Source organism: Pavona decussata, unplaced genomic scaffold (genome assembly GCF_977016875.1).
Source record: "Pavona decussata unplaced genomic scaffold, jaPavDecu1.1 SCAFFOLD_11, whole genome shotgun sequence".
Taxonomy (NCBI): Eukaryota; Metazoa; Cnidaria; class Anthozoa; order Scleractinia; family Agariciidae; genus Pavona; species Pavona decussata.
This window is the reverse complement of record NW_028145434.1, coordinates 60,909-79,973: the sequence shown is the minus strand read 5'-3', so window position 1 is coordinate 79,973 and position 19,065 is coordinate 60,909. Positions and strand designations below refer to the sequence as shown.

At 37.6% G+C, this 19,065-nt stretch overlaps 2 protein-coding genes across 2 annotated transcripts; both read right to left on the bottom strand.

Annotated features, from left to right (window-relative positions):
• Positions 1 to 1,571: 1,571 nt before the first annotated feature.
• On the bottom strand, positions 1,572 to 3,026 carry LOC146488033 (uncharacterized). Its single transcript, XM_085120851.1, has one exon. The coding sequence runs from the start codon at positions 2,886 to 2,888 to the stop codon at positions 2,160 to 2,162; it is 729 nt and encodes a 242-aa protein (XP_084976977.1). The 5' UTR covers positions 2,889 to 3,026; the 3' UTR covers positions 1,572 to 2,159.
• LOC146488032 (GDP-fucose protein O-fucosyltransferase 1-like) lies at positions 1,572 to 18,595 on the bottom strand. Its single transcript, XM_085120841.1, has 7 exons — positions 17,980 to 18,595; positions 15,711 to 15,829; positions 14,493 to 14,616; positions 9,710 to 9,872; positions 7,602 to 7,797; positions 6,710 to 6,946; positions 1,572 to 5,799 (listed from the first exon to the last, which is right to left on the bottom strand). The coding sequence occupies exons 1-7, from the start codon at positions 18,221 to 18,223 to the stop codon at positions 5,620 to 5,622; spliced, it is 1,263 nt and encodes a 420-aa protein (XP_084976967.1). The 5' UTR covers positions 18,224 to 18,595; the 3' UTR covers positions 1,572 to 5,619.
• Between the last annotated feature and the right edge of the window lie 470 nt (positions 18,596 to 19,065).

The window sequence follows — 19,065 nt, the reverse complement described above, 5'->3', positions numbered from 1 at the left end:
TTTTCTTCTTTCGGTTTGGACTTTTCTCACTCTAATATGTGACCTCCTCCATCTCTGTTGGTGTGATTTATAGCACACCCCAGGAAATACCTTTTAAATGGTATATCACATGTGGTCTCCCAGTTCATAGTTAGCGATTTAGAAAAATTCGCCATTTCCCTCGGACGGGAAAGGGTTAAAAAGAAAAATAGAAACAGATTGGTAGTACAGTATAATGCCATTTTCTAGCACCTGCTGTCCTTGTAACACATGTGTTTTGTAACTCTGAGGGGCAAAGTTTAAGTATTCTTAATGAGCAGGGCTCTTTTACATTCTTTTGAGGCATTCTGGCACCATAATTAAAGCCACAGGGCTTGCAAAAGAGTTTCCTCTTAGGCAATGCTAATGTCGTGTCAAAACGAAAAGCACCTGAAGGCCTTCTGAATGTTTCTGATGTCTCTCGGTTAGAACATTTAACCTGCCATGTATTGTGCAAATATTTGATTGGTTGATTTCTGACCAATTACAATACTTGTTAAATCTATATGTATTTGATTGCTCTGTTTTACATTTTCTGATCGAGAACATCTCAAATAAGAACACTAAATCCATTTCTTGTTTTAATGAAATTAATGAAAAAATTTTGAAAAAGGCCACAGGAGGTATTTCCCGGGTGATTTGGTGCTCTAACCAGGAGACCGGGAGATTTCATGAGAAACTTAGAGACTCCCGGGAAAACTGGGAGAGTTGAAGGGTCTGAATCCCTGGATAAGATCCATGGTATTGTGCTTGCTTTTTTCTGTACTGAAAAGAAAATATTCTGACTTTAAAGCTTGTTTCAGTCTGTCAGAAATACGGTATTGTTACTACTCTAGAAAACCGTAGTAGAATCAATGGTTTAACATTTTATTTACCAGTATGTAAAAAGAAAAGCAGCTGGTTATGTCAGTCAAGAGCTTGGATTTAAAAATTATTAATAAGGTTATAGTTATTTTGTAAGGTTTTAAAACAGGAAGTGAAGGGAAATATAACAGCTGCAGGTGTTTTGGCAAGGAAACAATAAATCTCATAGCTTTCAGCATGGGCATTTTTTTATTATTTTGCTTTCCCCTGTATTTAATAAGTGTCCAGGTTGGATAGGCTTGAGATTAGTTGAGAAAGGATAAACTTGTATAATTTCCCAAGGGAAAGATAATTTGGCTTGTATTTACACTTAACATACATTGCAGAAAATGTAAATTTTTTCAGACTCGGTTGATTTGATGATGCAAAAAAAAAAAAAACTGCAATATTGAACGCAGTCTTGCTGTCGTAACATATTAACATATTTTGGTAACATATTTTAAATATTTAAGACGGGCCGGGATCACTGAAAAATTCGTGTCTTCCGATGCGTGACTCGCTCGCCGCGTCCGCTCTTTGCTGTTAGATTGCAGGCTAAAAACGAACTTGGCCCTTCAAGTAGGGTTAATTATAGATACATTGTTTACAGATCCAGCTTCGGTGACAAATAATGATGATGCAGCATGTTCTGCTTGGAGCTGAGGGAACCCCATATATAGTCAAGTTAAGATCACAATCGCAAGCGAGTGTTTCCTTTAAAAATAATTTTATTTCTTATATATATATATTTCTTCACTTTTACAATAATTTCGTGGCGATATATTACAACGCAGGAACTTGCCAATAATCCTGCCACAACATGTTCAAGCTCAAAATTTTGCGCCTTTACGCCCTAATAGGGCAAAGTAAGAAAAAAAGACAGTATGAAATTTTCGTTAACTTCAATTAGGATTAAAAATCTATAGCTTTTACAAAGATAAGCCTTGACTACTTTGATACAGAAGAGGCGTCTGTGAAAGAATCACACCGTGATTATAAAACTGTTACGTATGCTTCGCTCTGTTACAAGGATACAACCATTTAACTCGAACATTGCAAAAATAATATGAATTTGATGACTAACTTTATATCAATACAAATCGCCTTTAAAAAATACCTAGCAAAGGTTAACATTCGAAGATCGTAATCAATTCAATTATTACGTAAGAATGTAACGATCTGCGTTCGTCATGATCAAAACATTCGCGCGAGCATAACATAGCGTGAACCAACACACCAGCAAGCTGTAAAGCAGCAACAAACAACGACAGAGAACGGGAAATATTATCAAAACACATCTAAAACGCTTCTACAACAGTCTGTGGCCATCCAAACACGCCTCGGACAGGTTGCACCGGAGTAATACATTGAAAAGAGTCCAAATTGGTCCCAAGAGAAGACGGCGTCCTTGCAATATTACTAAGTCCAGAAAAACTACTACTAAACACATTGACAAGTCCAGAAATATCCATTGGCTCCTGATAACTGAGTTCTGGGATCGGGGATTCTTTGTCGGTTTCAGTTTTAAATCGTTTGTTCTGTACCGCGTGGCTGTCACAAGGTTCATTAACATATGATCTCGCTCGTTTCGAGCCGGTCACATATTTGTCTCCTGATTTCTTCGCACGAACACCTTTTACAGTTTTATCAGTGTCTACAACCCTCATAATCTCTTTCCTGGCATTTTTGCGAGCGCTTTGTTCCAGTTCCGTGACCCTTTCATTTGATTTTGCCGCGGAACGCACCGTATGTGTCGCATTTCCTGTGTTCGCGGAACCTCCCGCTTTATCGCCTGTCATTTTCGATTTGTCCAAAGGCACGAGTTCGTTTTCCATAGCATCTATGTCCATATCCATCTCTACTTTTGTTCTGTACGTACAGTAAGCAGAGTCCGTTGAGGTTAACACATTGTTCAAGACGTGGGAAACTAGTAAATTGCGTCGAAGAAGAGGACCACCACGACAACGACGCGAGTCCGTTATTTTCGACAATGAAACCTGAATAATTCTTGTCGCTTCGCAATCCATGACCACAAAGATGCCCTCTGAGAATGATCCTCACTAAATCTTTGTTTTGAATTGCTTAGGTGAGTAAACTTGCCGGTAAAATTTAAATTTTTCAACGACGAAACTACCACACGGCACAGTCGAATGAAGTTCCGTGAATGAATAGACGTTGAAGAGCGACACGATTGTGAAATCGCGATCGTTCGGACGAACTCAGCCAATCAGGTTCTTCTACGTCACAGCACGTTGTCTAATACAAGCAACGTGTCGAGAGACAGCAGCCAATCAGAACACGCGAAACTTGAGCCTGACGTTCGTGGCTACTATATTTAGCGATGTTTTGTTCCGTTGCTATGGGTGAGGCTCTTTTGGCGGGAGATGTATGTGCAATTAATATTCATAAAATTCAACCGGAAACTACTAGAATGCAGTATACGTGAAACGTAAAAACACAAACACTTTCTAGTAAAAGTGTATTTTATTTAGAAACTTTCTGGTATTTTTATTTAAATACAAAGTTCACTCCATCCGTACGATAAGGAATATTATATTAGTATTACGAAACCTTTCCACTGCATGCAGTGAAAGTGAAAATTCTACAATTTTAAAGATGACGTCACCTTTTCCCTGCGTTCGTGACCGACAGCGCCTTTCGTATACGGAGTGTTTTGTTTACAAATTGACAACCAGCTGAAGACTTCAATCGCGTTCATGAAAATTTAAAAACGGACGACAGGGTCATTCACATTACCAGGAGATCACGAGATGGGAAAGGTTATTCAACCCGTTGAAACGTTATTTTCGGATTTTATTTTGTTTTCACCGTGTTACTTCCGCGATATCTGAAAACTCAACGCGAAAGTGGACTCATGCGAACTAACATGCGCCCATGAAGATTTTTTTTCCTCATACAGATTGCCACAAAGAGTCCCATCTACTACTGATAAACAACTGATTGACAATGGTCTAAAGTCGTTTCTCGAAGCGAAGAAATATTAAACGGAAATTGCGAAGTGTATTTATCCTGTACTGTTCCTGAAGCCCCAATTAACCCGCCCTTTGTGGGTGGAGTGGGTAGCTGAAATGAACTCCTATTGATTCAGTTGTTTTGTCTGTGTCAGCACAAATGTCAATGTTCATTTTTCCTTGTAAGCCTTGACCTTTTTTCCGTTCAGCTTATTCAAAAATCCGAACAATCAATCCCAATTAATTTCACCTAAAGAAACATCAGTTTCCGCCAAGCTGCCTGCAACAGTATCCTGTTTACAAAACCGGATGTTGTTTTGGCTCGTCACCATAATGGTTGGCACGGGCGAGAGGAGGGTTGCTTCCTCACACGACATGTCATTAAATGCTGGTCGTCGCGTCTATTTATACCAAATGGCTCCAGTGTCTTGAGTCCCGGTTGACATAAATGGGGCGACGAGCAGCTCATTTATTTCCAATTTTGAAGTTTTATATCAGTTTGACGGCCATAACGTATTCATTCATTTTAGTATTGCAGCCTCCGAAGGTTCGTTTTCCAAACCGAAATATCGGACAATTATTCTTTCTACATATCCTTTCCCCCCTCTTTTTTTTAATTTTTTGTTTTACTCCCGCAAGGATCAGTCTTGCTTTCCTTCTATAACTTGTGTACTTAGGCCCCGTCCACACGGATCCGCCGTCGTTTAAAAACAGCAACTCTTCGCGTTTTCATGTTCCGCACACTGTGAGTACGCCCCCAAAACGCAAAATTTAGCAAATGCTCTTTTTTAACGCAAACTAGTCGAAAAGACAGCCTTGCGTTCTAAACGTAAACTTGAAAACGCTTGAGAAAACACACGCTAAACGCGCAATTTTGAAAACGCGTCCTTGTTTTTCGTGATCCATCCTCCGGAATAAATGGAAGCTACTGAAAAGTTTCAAAGATATAAATCTTTAGAAAATGCAAACTTTTGAAAACAGAACCTTTTGACAATCCTTCAGAACGTAGCGCCACGCGTTTGGATGCCGGGCTCACCACGATCTCGCGAAAGTTCTCTCGATACAGTTAAATACAGGGAAATGTCAAAAGTTTCACTTAAAGGGAACTTTCTTCACTGAGTATTCCCCCTGGGGGGAATCCCATATAAACGTGACGGGGGTGATCGTCGTACCTTTCAGGGGTTAAAATTCGGGGTTTAGTACCCCTTAGGGTGCTAAGATCTGAAACGACTTCCGTCAGAGGTATGGTGGTACCTTTTAGGGTATTGAGCCACAAAGCATGACAATTGTAAATGCCAATCAACTGATTTGGTACCTCTCGGGAGTATAAAAATGTTTGGACTACGCCCGCAAAACAGAATTCTCGTACCTTTTAGGGAGTTCTTTTCTTCAAAATTTCTGACGATCACCCCCGTCACTTTTAGACGGGATTTCCCCCTCCCACCCCCAAGGGGAGTATTCCTGCAAAGTTTAAAAATAACTACAAGAGAACTTGAACTGACTCCTCGGAAAAATTAAAGGAGGGACGCCACGCAGCGCATGCGCAGGACCCTGCTTTTTTTCTCGGGAACGGGGACTACTTGTGATCTGTACTGCAATCCTTTTGGTCAAAACACACACCACCTCGAAGTAAAATATTTAATTTTGTTGAGAAACTTATCCCTTTTGTACATTTTCCTATCTACTGAAGCTTACTGAGGTAAAACCTCTGTAAATATAAATAATTTTTCAAAATTAGCTAGTAAAGGCGCGCAAGCCCACTCGACGCTTCAAAACTATGAAAATGTTACTTTTCATCAAAAGCCCAGAATGAGGTTGGTTTCTCATCTACTGCTCGATAGCGAGTTACAAATGAAGTGAAGCTTGATACGCAGTTTCCTATAAAATGTTCAGCCATTGTTAATATGGCCAAGTCAACAATTGGATCACTGATTTCGTCTGAAGAATCTCTCTTGTTCACTGATACCTGAAACATGAAACAGAAAGCTTCATAATAGAAACTGTAATCATTGTATCTCTGTTTCTGCGTGCGTGAAAGTATAACAAATGTTTCAGCCCTCACTGGTTTGAATCTAAATTCACCCCCTACAATTCTTTGGCAGGCAATGAAACAGCGCCAAAATTTAAATTTTGTTAAACCTTTAATAACACTGAAAAAGTAAATAGGGAAATTTTCACCATCTTAAAGTGGACGCATCAAGAAAGTTTGACCGGTCCTGCTGAGCACTTATGACAAATGGTAAGCGTCTTAAGGATGGTGCCTACTTTTGTTACTGCGCATACGTTCTTCGCATCTCGAGATGCTCGGGTTTCCTATGGGTGGTGCCTACTAATACAGGAATATTTCTGCGCGGTGTAAAACTTTGCGGAGAAAGCAGAACTTAGCAAGTGCTCTTGATATCCGAAAAAAAAACTGGGGGAAACTATGCATTTTTCAGAGATAATAAAGCTTCAATTTGGAAGAAAAGGCCATACATTGCTTTGTACTTTACTGTTTTTTGGAATAATTGTTTCTTAATTATCTCTAAAAAATGCGTGGTTACCCCCAATTTTCTTTTTGGATTTCAATAGCCCTTGCTAAGATCTGTTTTCCTGCATAGTCATAAACCACACAAAAAAAACTTCTTTATTAGTAGGCACCGTCCTTAACTTAAATCCCCGCAATAGTGACCAGCATGTAAATTCTCTTTACATTATCACAACTTGATCAAACATACAGGTCACAAGAGTAATGAAAATGATCACAAAAAAAGTCTCGATGTTGAAACAAATTCTCCCAACTAGCAACAGAACAGTGAGAAGAAGGTCCATGTTGATGTACTGGAGCTTTAAGGATTAATACTGTTAGCAAACTGTTAGACCAGCTGTATAAATACCTTCAGTGACTTCAAGGCCTCGTTGAGTTCCTTTATCATTGGATCATTGTCAGTAGCCACGAATACTCTTTTTGCTTTGGTCTTCTTCACGATCTTTTTCACTTTTTTGAGAATTTCCTTTTTCGGTGGAAAGCACATCTCATAGCTTAGCTTTCTTTTTGATCCGTTTGGAATGCATTGTGGTGAAGCGAAGAAGGAGGTCGTTGTTGAGTCTTTGACGTGCTCGCAAGCCCTCTCCTGAAAAAAAAAGGAAGATTTAGTTGAAATAGCCTGCCGTCCGTATTGGAGCAATATTTGTCCCGCATTGGAGAGATTTCGGAGTGACTTCACTAACTTGATTGAAAGGTTTCTGTGTGTAGTATACTGGGGTCCAAATCTGCACGAGGAGGCACATGTGGTTATTGTCCATGAGGGTGGGGGTCAAAAATCACTCCTGGATTAGGTCTGGGGTCCAAATCAACCTGAGTTAATTCTGCTGTGATGCAGTCACACCTCACTAGTTTACAAATGAAGGGGTGCGCGGAATAAAGCACTAAATGACTTGATGTAAGGTCAAATTCTCCTTTTGTTTCACAAGGAAATACAACGCAATTTGGAAAGAACCTAGCAATATATCAGAAGTCACTTCTGGCTTTTTTCCAGGCGTCCCTTCAAATACTGCCAATAGTTGGGACTGTGCAGAGTAAGAAAGTGATGTGCGCTGCCACAAACATGGACAGGCGCGGGCTGTTCAAAGAGCGGATAACATTATCCACCAGAAAAATCCTTATTAAGCTGATAAGATGCACTCCAACTAATACATTTCAAATGCTGGATGAAGTTATCCACTCTTTGAAAAACCAGGGCCAGGTGTCCACTTATGGATTTTGCACAACTAAGGAAATGTACTTACAAAATCAATCCCATTGCGAAGATGGATGCCAACAAATGGCTCATTATTCAGCACACTGCTAATGAACTTCTTTGCTTCTTTTTCAATCTCTTTTGACCAGCGCACATACTTTTGAAGCCACTTGTTTTTCTCCTCCACAGGGAAGGCCCCGGGAGCTCCCATTAGCGCTATTACAGGATAGTCTGATGCTGGAAATCTAAACAAAAACAACAGATCATACTTTTTTACTTGGAGAGGGTGCATGGTGGGGGGTTACTCCCCTTTATAAGCAGTATATAGGAATGTGTCATCCCAAAGGGGATGATGACCTTTGAGCATTTTAAACATCTTGTTCTTCGTTTACTTATAGCGTTACCTGTAAGCATCTGATCATTTCTGAATTTTCAGCAAAGTTTTAGGTGACATCAAACTTTAAAATATTAGTTGTGATCTCAGTATTTCTTTCAGTCCTCTTGCAACGCTTGAGAAAAGCAAGCAATATTTTGGACCCAAAATTCAGCAATCAACAGAGTAGCAATAATTTTTGTCAGACGGTTTTGTGGAAACTCACTCATCACAGTAAACCTTGAAGTCTTAGAACTTATTGAACCTGGTTACAAAAACATCTATCTTTGTTTGAGAAAATTTTGCATTTCCTTAATCAAGGCAGTTTGGTTGAGTGGTAAGAGGTAGTCTGGAGCTTCAAGTCCTCTCTCTGACCACTAGCTGGATTTGTTTCGGGGTAGTCCCTGTTCAAACCTCGGCAAGCTAGTAAGCCTCCCTGCCAGCTGGGATTTTTAAAAGTTTCTGTTCTGTTTAAATATTTGTTTGATTACATGGCCCCACAAGCTTCTAGCTTTAAATCTAACCGTGTATAAAAAAATTTGCTTTCTTTTCTTTCTTTCTTTCTTTAACTGAGTCCAAATTGTGACAAGAATCTAATTTCTAACTTAACCTTAACTTACTTAACCAACTCTACAGGTCAATGAGGTCATGAGAGTGACGAAAATGATCAAAAAGATAAATTATGTTGATGTTGAAACAAATTCTCCCAACCAGTAACATACAAAATGGATGAAAACAGCCAGAAGAATTCGCATCTTGATATTGGAACTTAAAGGGTTAAAAACAGGGTTTTCTAATAGTGCTTGAATCTCATAAACACTGGCTTTTGCCCTAATTCCAAGATTCCTTTCCTAGCATACTAAAATGACAGAAATTAGCCAATGCATGTATGCTGAAAATTCAATTTAAACAAAAGTGGACCCTCTGCTCCAACAAATAGCCATAAACATCACACCTTTAGGTCTTTACTTTTTTACAGTAATGCAACTTCAGTGTGTAATCAAATCAAAGTAAACGAATCAACCGTTAATATTTTTTTACCCTGTCACGACATTATTACAACAAATCACACTCACTGTTGCCCTTCTGGTATACAGCTATTTCAATTAACATTGTACGATCAAAGCTTAAAGCTTGAAGACATCTTTAAAGAGGCTTCCACCTTATCCATTTAATATCCTAACATTTCTTTAATCCAAATAATTATGGCTCCCCATCGTATATCTTCACTGGACGGATGAGGCATAGCTGATTTTGATGAAATTGTTCATCAAAAAATCCACAGAATCTTAAGGTCTTGTCTTATAGCTTTATACTTTGATCCGACAATAGTTATAGTTGTATAAGGTTATAATGCTGTGGCTCAAAGATTGTGCTCAAAATTCCACAGTTGCCTTGATGCTTCTGACAGATCTTTCAGCCTGTGGCATTTATCATTTAAATAACACACGACTGTTCAGCCAAAAGCAGTTTATCTATAAAACAATTGAAGGGCTGAGAGCTTACTGTAACCGTCTTCAGCCAAATTTTACGCCAATTTTTGGTTTTGCTCTAAAGTGTCGGAATCTTTGCATGTTTAATTTTGTCAGAGAGCATCAGTTGGAGTTGTTTGTTGGTTTACGCTTAGTTTTCATGAAAAACAAGGCCAAAATATCGAGTCCGTGAAATTCAACACAAGACAGTTATGCTCTCAGTGCTTCAATGTTTATTGCACTCAAATAGGTTTAATTTGAAAATCTGGTATAAATCATCCAACCCTTTTTATTTCAGAAAGTTTACATTACCTTCCATTCCAGCCTTCTCTGGCCCATTGCTGTTCTGTGTCCCAAAGCAAGCCAGAGTGTTCACGGTAGTCATCAAAATTTATTTTAAAATGATCCCAGAAAGGACCAAAAGGATTTCCTTCCTTCATTCGGCATTTGTCGTTGTCAAATAAGTAGCAGAAACCTGACATGAATAATATTTAAGAATTAAGCAATTTTTTAAAACCCCACACTATCCAATAGCACATATAAGCTCAAAGTAATTTAATTTGTAAAATATCCCCCAGAATCATTTTACAACAAGAATTGTAAATCCAATAGAAAAACAAAGAACATTATTGGAAAATACTGCTTGATGCTAGCATTTAACTGAATAGTCACACGTTAGGATTTCCTCCATAGATCTCAAAGTTACAAATACCAAGAACCCTGGTGAAAATCTTTTTAAGATCCTTGAGGATTTTTAAAGATCTTTAAAGATCCACATGAGGATCTTCAAGATTTTTACCAGGGGAAGTATAATATACTCAAACCTCTTTGATTTTCAAACTACCTGAGTAATCAGTACTGAGGTACTGAAATTATTTGATTGTGGATCTTTTTGGAGCCAAGTGAAGTGTTGACCAGTGAAAGGGTAATGTCTGTAGAGGTGCCCATAAGGAAATATTTGACCACACCGATGACACCAGCCCTTACAAAAGTTAGACTCAGTTTCATTAAACACCTTCAATACCTGGCCACTAAAGGACTCCTTGATGACTAAAACACTGGGTTAAAATTTATTCATTTATTCCTTAGCCTTTTAATCCCTAAGAGTGCCAATTGGAACATAATGTGATGACTTTTACAATATTTAAGGGATTTCTATGAATTTTTGCCACCAAAATGCTTAGTGAAGATCTGCTCATTAAAAGGACAAAAACATAACAAAGAACTGTAACTATTAAGCAAACCTCACTTGGTTAAAAACATAACCACCCTCCAATATGTGATATGGTTGACCACCCCTGTAACTTTCAACTTTTTTTCCTAGCACATTTTTCCATCTCACATAATTAATCAATGTGGTGACAACTGCAAAATAAGCTATGGTTAAGGGGCATAACCAATATACAAAAGGATCAAGGCATTTTTGAATGTTTAACTTTTTATGTTTTAAACCCAAATAAAATTATACCATGGTAACAATGTACCGGAGTCTTCTTTTTTTTTTTTTTTTTTTAATGCAAATCTTTATTGGAAATAACAAGATTACAATTTGTAGTTTTACATTTCAGAAATACACACAGTTACACAACACTGGACACATGCACAAAAAACGTACACACAAACACAAGTTGTAACAGGCATGTTAAATATAGACTAAGTAGACTAAGTAAATAATGAATATTAAAGAGGTTGAATTATGAAAGGCCTTCAATGCGAAGTTTGAAGAGAATACGTTGCTTAAACTCATCAAAGTTGATTTGTTTTTTGTTCAGTTTTTGACAGTAAAGATAATATTTTGCAAATAACAAGCAATAATTAAATTTTTTAAGCGACATATCTGAAGACGATAACTGATCATTACCAAATTTACCAAATAGAAATTCTTCGGTGGAGGGTGAAAGGGAGGTGGCATGTTCCCTGTTGAACCATTCCATAACGTTACTGATAAAGGACTTGGAAAAGTGGCAGTCCATGAAAGTGTGACCCATCGAGTCACCTTCATTACAGTATAGACAGTCTTTGTTATTTTCAATACCAAAGTAATACAATTCCTTCTTTGTAACAATAATTCTATGTAAAAATTTATAATAGAATTCTCTAAGTTTAGGTTCCTTACAGATTAGCTTCAATTTACTAAAATAGCAAGGCCAACTCAAATTCATCGACTGAATTTCGTGTTCCCATTTCCTTGAACCAGAGCCTTAGTTACAAATTTTTTTGTAATAAGCCAATAGAAATCTTTGCTTTTCACCTTGAGTAAGTTTATTGAAACAGTTGGCGACAGAGAGAATATAAAGTTGTCCTTTTCGAATTCGCGTTTGTTAAGCGAGGTCTGACTTGCCTTTTCTCGCAGATGTTTCGGAATTGCTGCAAGGACTTGAAAATATCAAAGAAAATTGCACTTAAGGTGATGGTATTTTTAGAGGAATTCCTGATAGGAAAGAAATTTCCCCTCATCATTTAAAACATCCTGGATAGAGAATATACCATTAAGATGCCATTCGTTGTAATAAAATGGCTTCCCGTTTATTAAGATTTCTCTATTATTAAATAGCACTAAATCTTGCTCTTGGTAATATCCATACAACTGTTTTAACTCCAACATGTGGATTAGGATTTCTTTATAAAAAAGTGGAAGGTCAATCTGTTTAATAAAATGGTTATCGTAATTACATCGAAGTAAGAAGTTAAGTCCACCGTACCTTTTAAAATAATAGCTTGGGATATATGACCAAGATTCATCTGAGCAGTTTTCACTTTTTAAAAGTCTGGGTATCCATGCTAAATTAAGGGACTTAAATGTAGTCAGAATATTTGGTACGCGCAAACCGCCATCCATATAGTCCTGGTACATTACTTGCCTTTTTATTTTATCAGGTTTTTTGTTCCATATAAAATTAAATAAATAGTTGGTGATCAACTTGACACTCGCTTCTATAGGCATGCTCGACATTGAAGCCGAATAAATCAGCTGTGGAACTCCTAAGCTTTTAAAAATTAGACATCTACCAAGTAGAGTTAGACTTCGGGATCTCCAGAAGTTAAGCCGGTTGTCCATTTTTTCAATTTTTTCGGTAATGTTCTTCTTGTAGTTACCTTTTTCATCGTAAGAAATAAAAATACCAAGAGTTCTGACGGGATCTTTAGTCCATTTTAGACCCAACGGTTTAGAATCACTAAAACGCCAAGGTCCCAGCCATAGTGCTTTTGTTTTAGACTGGTTAAGCTTCAATCCCGATACACGTTCAAAGACATTGAGTAAGGCAATGGCATTTTCAACTGAATTTAGATCTTTACATAATAAGGAGGTGTCATCAGCAAATTGACTAATTTTGAATTCGTAACCGTGGATTTTTATCCCCTGTATATTTTGATCTTGTCGTATCTTACTCGCTAAAATTTCCGCTCCTAGAATAAAGAGGAGAGGGGATAATGGACAGCCTTGTCTAACTCCTCTAGACAATGGAAAGGATTCTGTACAAAAGTCATTGTTTAAGACTGAACTTTCACTTTTAGCGTACAAAATTGAGATCCAACGTTTGATACTTTCACCAAAGTTGAATACAGAAAGAGTCTGTTGAATAAAGGACCATTCCAGGGAATCAAAAGCTTTCCTAAAATCAAGCAAAAGAAGGATTCCCGGAATGTTTTGCCGTTTTGTTTGTTCAAGAACGTCTGTTAACAAACGAATGTTCTGCCCGATGTATCTTCCTTTAACAAATCCGGTTTGGTCTGGATTAATTAACTTCGGTAGTATACTTTCTATTCTTTTAGCAATAACTTTAGATGCGATCTTATAGTCGACATTTAATAAAGTGATGGGGCGCCAATTTGACAGAAACAATAAGTTAGAATCTTCTTTTGGAACAAGTGTTATGACACCTCTTCTTTGAGAAATTGACAGCTCGCCAACGTCGTAAGAAGCATTAAGACTATTCAGTAGATCCTGACCAAGAATTTCAAAAAAACAGTTGAAGAATTCGACAGTATAACCATCTTCTCCTGGAGACTTTCCTAATTTAAATGTCCTCAATATATTCTGGCATTCTTCAAGAGTTAGCTTTCCTTCAATTTCATCCCTTTCATCGTCAGATAGTTTCGGCAGTTCTAGATTGGCAGTAAAGTTATTGAAGTCACTGTCATCGCTTTTATCACTATCCACCTCCGATTTATATAAATCAGCATAATAAGAGTGAATTTCGCACATGATTTCTTTTTCATCTACAATGACATTACCGTCGGGATCTGGTTTAAGTTCCGCAATGACCTTCGTGTTAAAATTCCTTTTTTCTATGTTGAAGAAGTATTTGGTAGGCTTCTCGCCTTCCTCCGTCCAACGCACTTTAGAACGAAATATTGCCCCTTTTCCTCTAGTGTCATAAATGGCCTGAAGATCGCGTTTCAACCGATCGTATTCTTTTAGTTCAGGGTCGATGTTTTGAAGGCCATTACTGTTTGTAATCAACGTATCAATTTCATCCAAACGTTTTTGAATGGCTGTTTCCACATTCCTACTCTGCTTAGCTTTGTATTTAGAATAAGGAATTGTTAGGCTTCTGATTTCCATTTTGATTAACTCCCATTTGAGTCTTTTGTCCTCAATGTCATTATATTTTTCTTTTATTTTTGGATAATTGTTCTTGATTAAATTACCGGAGTAATTAAAGTACCGGAGTCTTCTCCAAGTTGGACCTTTAATGATTTCTGAAAAATGCGTGGTTAACTGACCCCAATTTTCTTTTTGGATTCCAATAACCCTTACTAAGATCTGCTTTTCTGCATAGTCATAAACCATGCAAAATCTCTTTTTTTAGGGTAACATCCTTGAGAAACCCAAATTTCTCAGATCATTTTGAGATGTGCAAGATGTATGCACAGTTACTGTAGCAAAATGAGGCACTGCCCTGAAGGCAGTCAATCCTGACAGTCAGTCTATAGGCTTATATTTATGGGGTGTTTTTTTAAGATTTGGTATGCTTATATACTGGTATATATATTTTGTTGTTGTTGTTGTTATTATTTGGGGGAGGTTACATTCGAAATTTTACAGAAAGAAACAAGTGTAAAGATAAAATTTAAGAGACAAAATACAAACCTATGCGCCTCCCAGGTGGCCAGACATTGGGTGCAAATTCTTTCATAAATTTTTCCATTGGAATAACATTGTGATAAGCTTCAAGTGGTTTGACCAAAAACCATTCATCAAATGGTACCCTATCCTGTAAAAAAATAAGTCAAAAGTATTTCTGTAATAAAATGATGATATATACAAGCAACGTATAATTTTACCTGATATATGTTCTAAAAAAATATACATTCTAACATTTTTCTCAAAACAAATAGTTTTTACACAAGTATATTTAGAAATCTGACATATTTTTTTTATTCCAGAAAGGAATTAACCACCATCTGTTGTGATAATTATTTTACTTTGTAACCATGTAAGAATGCCCCTTGCTTCAAAATAGGTATTGCCCTCAAAATTTCACAGTTTCCCTCGAAGTGTTCATATTTCAGACAATCTTTCAACCTCAGGCAACGTCCTTAAATATACCAGTTGCCAGAAGGGGTTAATATTCACTAAATAATCGGTATAGAGAGATGGTAATCTCCAGTGATGTGACCTAGAAAAACCTCAGCAAGATCATTAATAAACCCAACCAGTTCTTTTTGGACTGTTAGCGCCTTTGATTTGTGCTCTGTTGACATGTCAGCCAGTAATAAAATCTATTTCAGGCGGTGAAATACACTCTGAGCAGCCAGCTCTTAGCAACATCCCTAAACTTCTGGATATCTGAAACCTAAAGATGCCACTCCCCTTCACAGATAGCAATTATACCACCACCCACAACCCAAGCAAAGCATAATGTGATCTGTCAACAGTAAACTTGTAATAAAACTCAAATTTCATTGGTTAAAGTTTGGAAAGATGACCTCAGTTATTGTCAGCATTTATAACACTAAGCATGAAGTATGAACAAGACCAAAACATCAATTCATAGAACAGGAAAATCATATTATTACGGACCATACATTCTTTGTCTTACGACCTAAAGTATGTTCACCCAGGACATAATGATTATTTACAGAAAACACAGGAACACAGGTACCGTTAAAACGCAACTCGGTAAAAGAGATTTGAAAAAATACTCTCCGCAGCTACTCAAACTGCTAAAAAATACTCAAATACAATAACAAACAAGATCTGCACTCCCCCATCCCCCCACCCCATCTCAACAAGCCACTTATACAGAGAGATGGGTCTATTAATTTGAAATATACGAAACACTAAGTTGAAAAAAATTTTACTCACAGAGCCCCCTATCTTGTTGCTTGGATACACTATCCATGGAGGAAGTACAAGAGTTCTATTAAGTCCCTTTGCAAATGCCAGTGCCCCTAAGAACTGATCAGCTTGGTTTCCAAACCGACCTGTAAAAGAGAATACAATTTACAGTCAGGACAAAAACAAACAACTCCAATCCACAGAAGCAGAAGCCTTCCAACATTTTGTCTGTATTACACTCTTGTAGGATGTCAACTGCTAAAAAATAACTTGGAAATATGTCTGAAATGCTGTTGAATGTATCCAAGAATGAATTTGTTTCAAGAATGACAACATGCTGTCAGTCACTAAACATTCAGAGATTCTGCCAGTAAGTGTCAGTATATCAGTGCACCTCCCCACCTGTCACTTCTGACCTGGGCCCAGTTGTTTGAAAGCGAGTTGTTGCTATTTTAACTGGGATTAGAAGTTAACTAAATTCTCTCTCTTGCTGAAAAGCATTTCCACTCATCTTGTGATTTCAAGTTATAAGTTTGAAAGCAGCCAAAGTAAAAAATGCAGGACCAACATAATTTCTTGGATAAGGGGATTAGTTTCTTAAGAAACTGTTGTAGTACTGCTGGTGCTGCCAGTGGGGAGTAAAAACGAATGTTTGGTTTATCAACAGAGTTGATCACTAAAGGTAAATTGGCCGCTGTAAAGAAGTCTAAGTGCTGAAGTTTTGGGCACCAGCCCTTCATCAGAGCAAATCAACAAATTGTGGGTTGTTTGTGTTTAAATAGTCATGCAGCAATGGAGTTATGCTATTGGTGGGAGCATGGTAGCCTGGAAAACAAGAATAAATTAGTCAAATGAAAAGCATTGTTGATTACATGGGGATTAAGAGTGCCAACATGGTACAGAGAAATGTGTTTGTAAGAGTGGTTAGGCAGATTAAAGTGCCGAGCGACTGGTTTAAATACGTCCACTGGCATTTCCTTCTTTCTGGGAGCCCATCTTATTGAGCTATAAACCAAAAGTCCAAAGCAATGCTAGCCCTGGTGCAACTGATTACTCTGACTTCTATGGGCCTAGAAATGGTTTGGGTTTACAAGCATATGAGATGAGGTTTAACCCTTAACTGTAAAAGAAATAACAACTAAATATGGAGGACTTGGTTGGTGTCAATAACACATTTGACTCATCTACTTCTTTTAAATTCAAAAACCAACAATTGAAAGAAATTTCCTTTAATTTAGTTGCAATTGATGATTTTTTATTCTCATAACTGGCACAGTTAGTTTTGCATTGAAATGAGAATCAATTAAGTTTTGACAAATCCTGGTTTTGACCAATACTGGGGTTGAATGACAGTGGTTCTAAGTTTTGAGTCTATCCATTACCATCCTTTGGTTCTATTTATGCACTTTATTACTTCGTCTCATTATGCCCCATTGCATCAACTAGCACATAAGGCCCTATCATGGTATTCAAGGTGGTTCTATCTTTTGAGTTTGTGGATGAAATCCTAAGGCACAAGACCATCAAATGACATATATTTAACCACAGGTATCCCAAGCTGTATGAGCGTTAAATAAAGACCTTTGTTTTGACCTTTGTAATTTGAGTGTCACGATGATCTGAGTGTTACGCAATGCGGTAAATTATAAGGGTTTGTATGGGAATTGTTGGTTTTAGGTTTGCTGATTTCCTCTCTATATATAGAGAGGAAATCAGCAAACCTAAAACCCACTAAATCGCGCTGAAATGGCCAAAATACGGCACAAAAACACTGGCAAGATACCGAGGAGACAAGGTAAGCCATTTTTTTTTTCAATTCATGCCATTTATTTTCGATTCCAAAACACGTTCGTAAATTCCCATACAAACCCTTATAATTTACGCCATTACGTAACACTCAGATCATCGTGACACTCAAATTACAAAGGTCAAAACAAAGGTCTTTATTTAACGCTCATACAGCTTGGGATACCTGTGATTTAACAATACTTTCCAGTGGTCTTGCTTATTATGCCGTACAAGATGGTTCTAACTTTTCATCCAGCGGATGAAATGTTCAGGTGTGACCATTCCAATTAAAGCTGATAAGCAGCAAAACCAGTTTAGAGAAATCTGAAACAAATTTGAAATTAATTTTGCCTCATGGATTGTTCTCCAACAAACAAAAGGAAAGAGAACTAACATTTAGAAAGTAACTAAAAGCGCTACAAAAGGACCTGTTCCACAATTTGACCAAGATCAGGCAAGTCAGTAACTGTTTTTTTGTTGAATGTTTTGGTAAAATTGCGCCACTTACCCATACATGGACAGTACACAATGAATCCCGTGCTGTGATCACTGGTAGCAAATGAAATCGGCTGCTGTGTTCCAGGGACATCAAACGCTATTTTCGCGTCTAGATTTTCGCCTACCTCTTTTTCTGCACTACAAGTATCTAAAATCGCTAAGTAGGGAATAAATAGCGAGAGCCAAGGGCAGAAAAATGCAAAATACTGCTTCTTATTCATTATGAAAACAAATCCCAGATCAGACAGCCGCATGCAAACTAAGCAGCGGTCACCCTTGGAAGCCGGTTGGCACGTGGAATAACGTGAATGGCATTACGCCACGTGGATCTGGAATGAAATGTAGATTTTTTGAAAGGTTCTTTCAGGGGTTCTTTGTTCGTTTTCGTTGATCCAGGTTGTCATTTAGAAAAATTTGTATTTATTAGTTGGCGGAAGTTTTTACCAGCTTAGTCCCCCTGCACTCATTTAGTTTCGAGGTGTTATTTTCAGTCCAATAAGTCTAATTGATGATTACGCCCATTACGACAGCGATGTCATCATTGACGAAGCAAAGCAAGTATTACTGCATTTTTGTCCTTTCGCGTGTTCTGATTTAAAACTTGCAGTGTGTTTGAAAGATAAAGTTGTCTCCGGAATATTCATATATATGTTTCAGCGGTGTTGTCAACGGAAGAGCTATCATAGCCTATCAATTGCATAGTCTGAAATGTCAGCTGTCTCCTCTCCCTAACCCACAGGGAGAGGAGACGGCTGACATTTCAGACTAATCAATTGCAAAGAGCGTGGGCATACATGCCCACACGTGCGCGGACAATTAATAGCTCATGAGACCTCAGTCCTTTGCCGGCGGTTCAGTTCACTGGACAAAGGCTAAACAATAACATGGAGTTGCAAAGGTGTAAACTAGGTTAAAGCAGATAAATGAAAAATAAATGCGACGCTTTTTAATTTTAGATTCTTCAGTTGTTTTAATATTTACTACTTAGTTTCAACTTCTCGGGAGAAATATGCCACAACTTATATTAATTCACAAATTAGACCTGAAAGTGACCAAAGGCTAGACAATAAAGGGAAATTATAATTTCCTTTAACGT

Excerpts from the sequence above, each read along its gene's own strand:
- LOC146488032 (XM_085120841.1), bottom strand. The coding sequence starts at position 18,223 with ATGCGGCTGTCTGATCTGGGATTTGTTTTCATAATGAATAAGAAGCAG. Across the intron at positions 14,617-15,710 it reads GCAACAAGATAGGGGGCTCT|GATAGGGTACCATTTGATGA; the intron begins GTGAGTAAAATT and ends ATTTTTTTACAG. Across the intron at positions 7,798-9,709 it reads AGAGAAGGCTGGAATGGAAG|ATTTCCAGCATCAGACTATC; the intron begins GTAATGTAAACT and ends GTTTTTGTTTAG.
- LOC146488033 (XM_085120851.1), bottom strand. The coding sequence starts at position 2,888 with ATGGATTGCGAAGCGACAAGAATTATTCAGGTTTCATTGTCGAAAATA.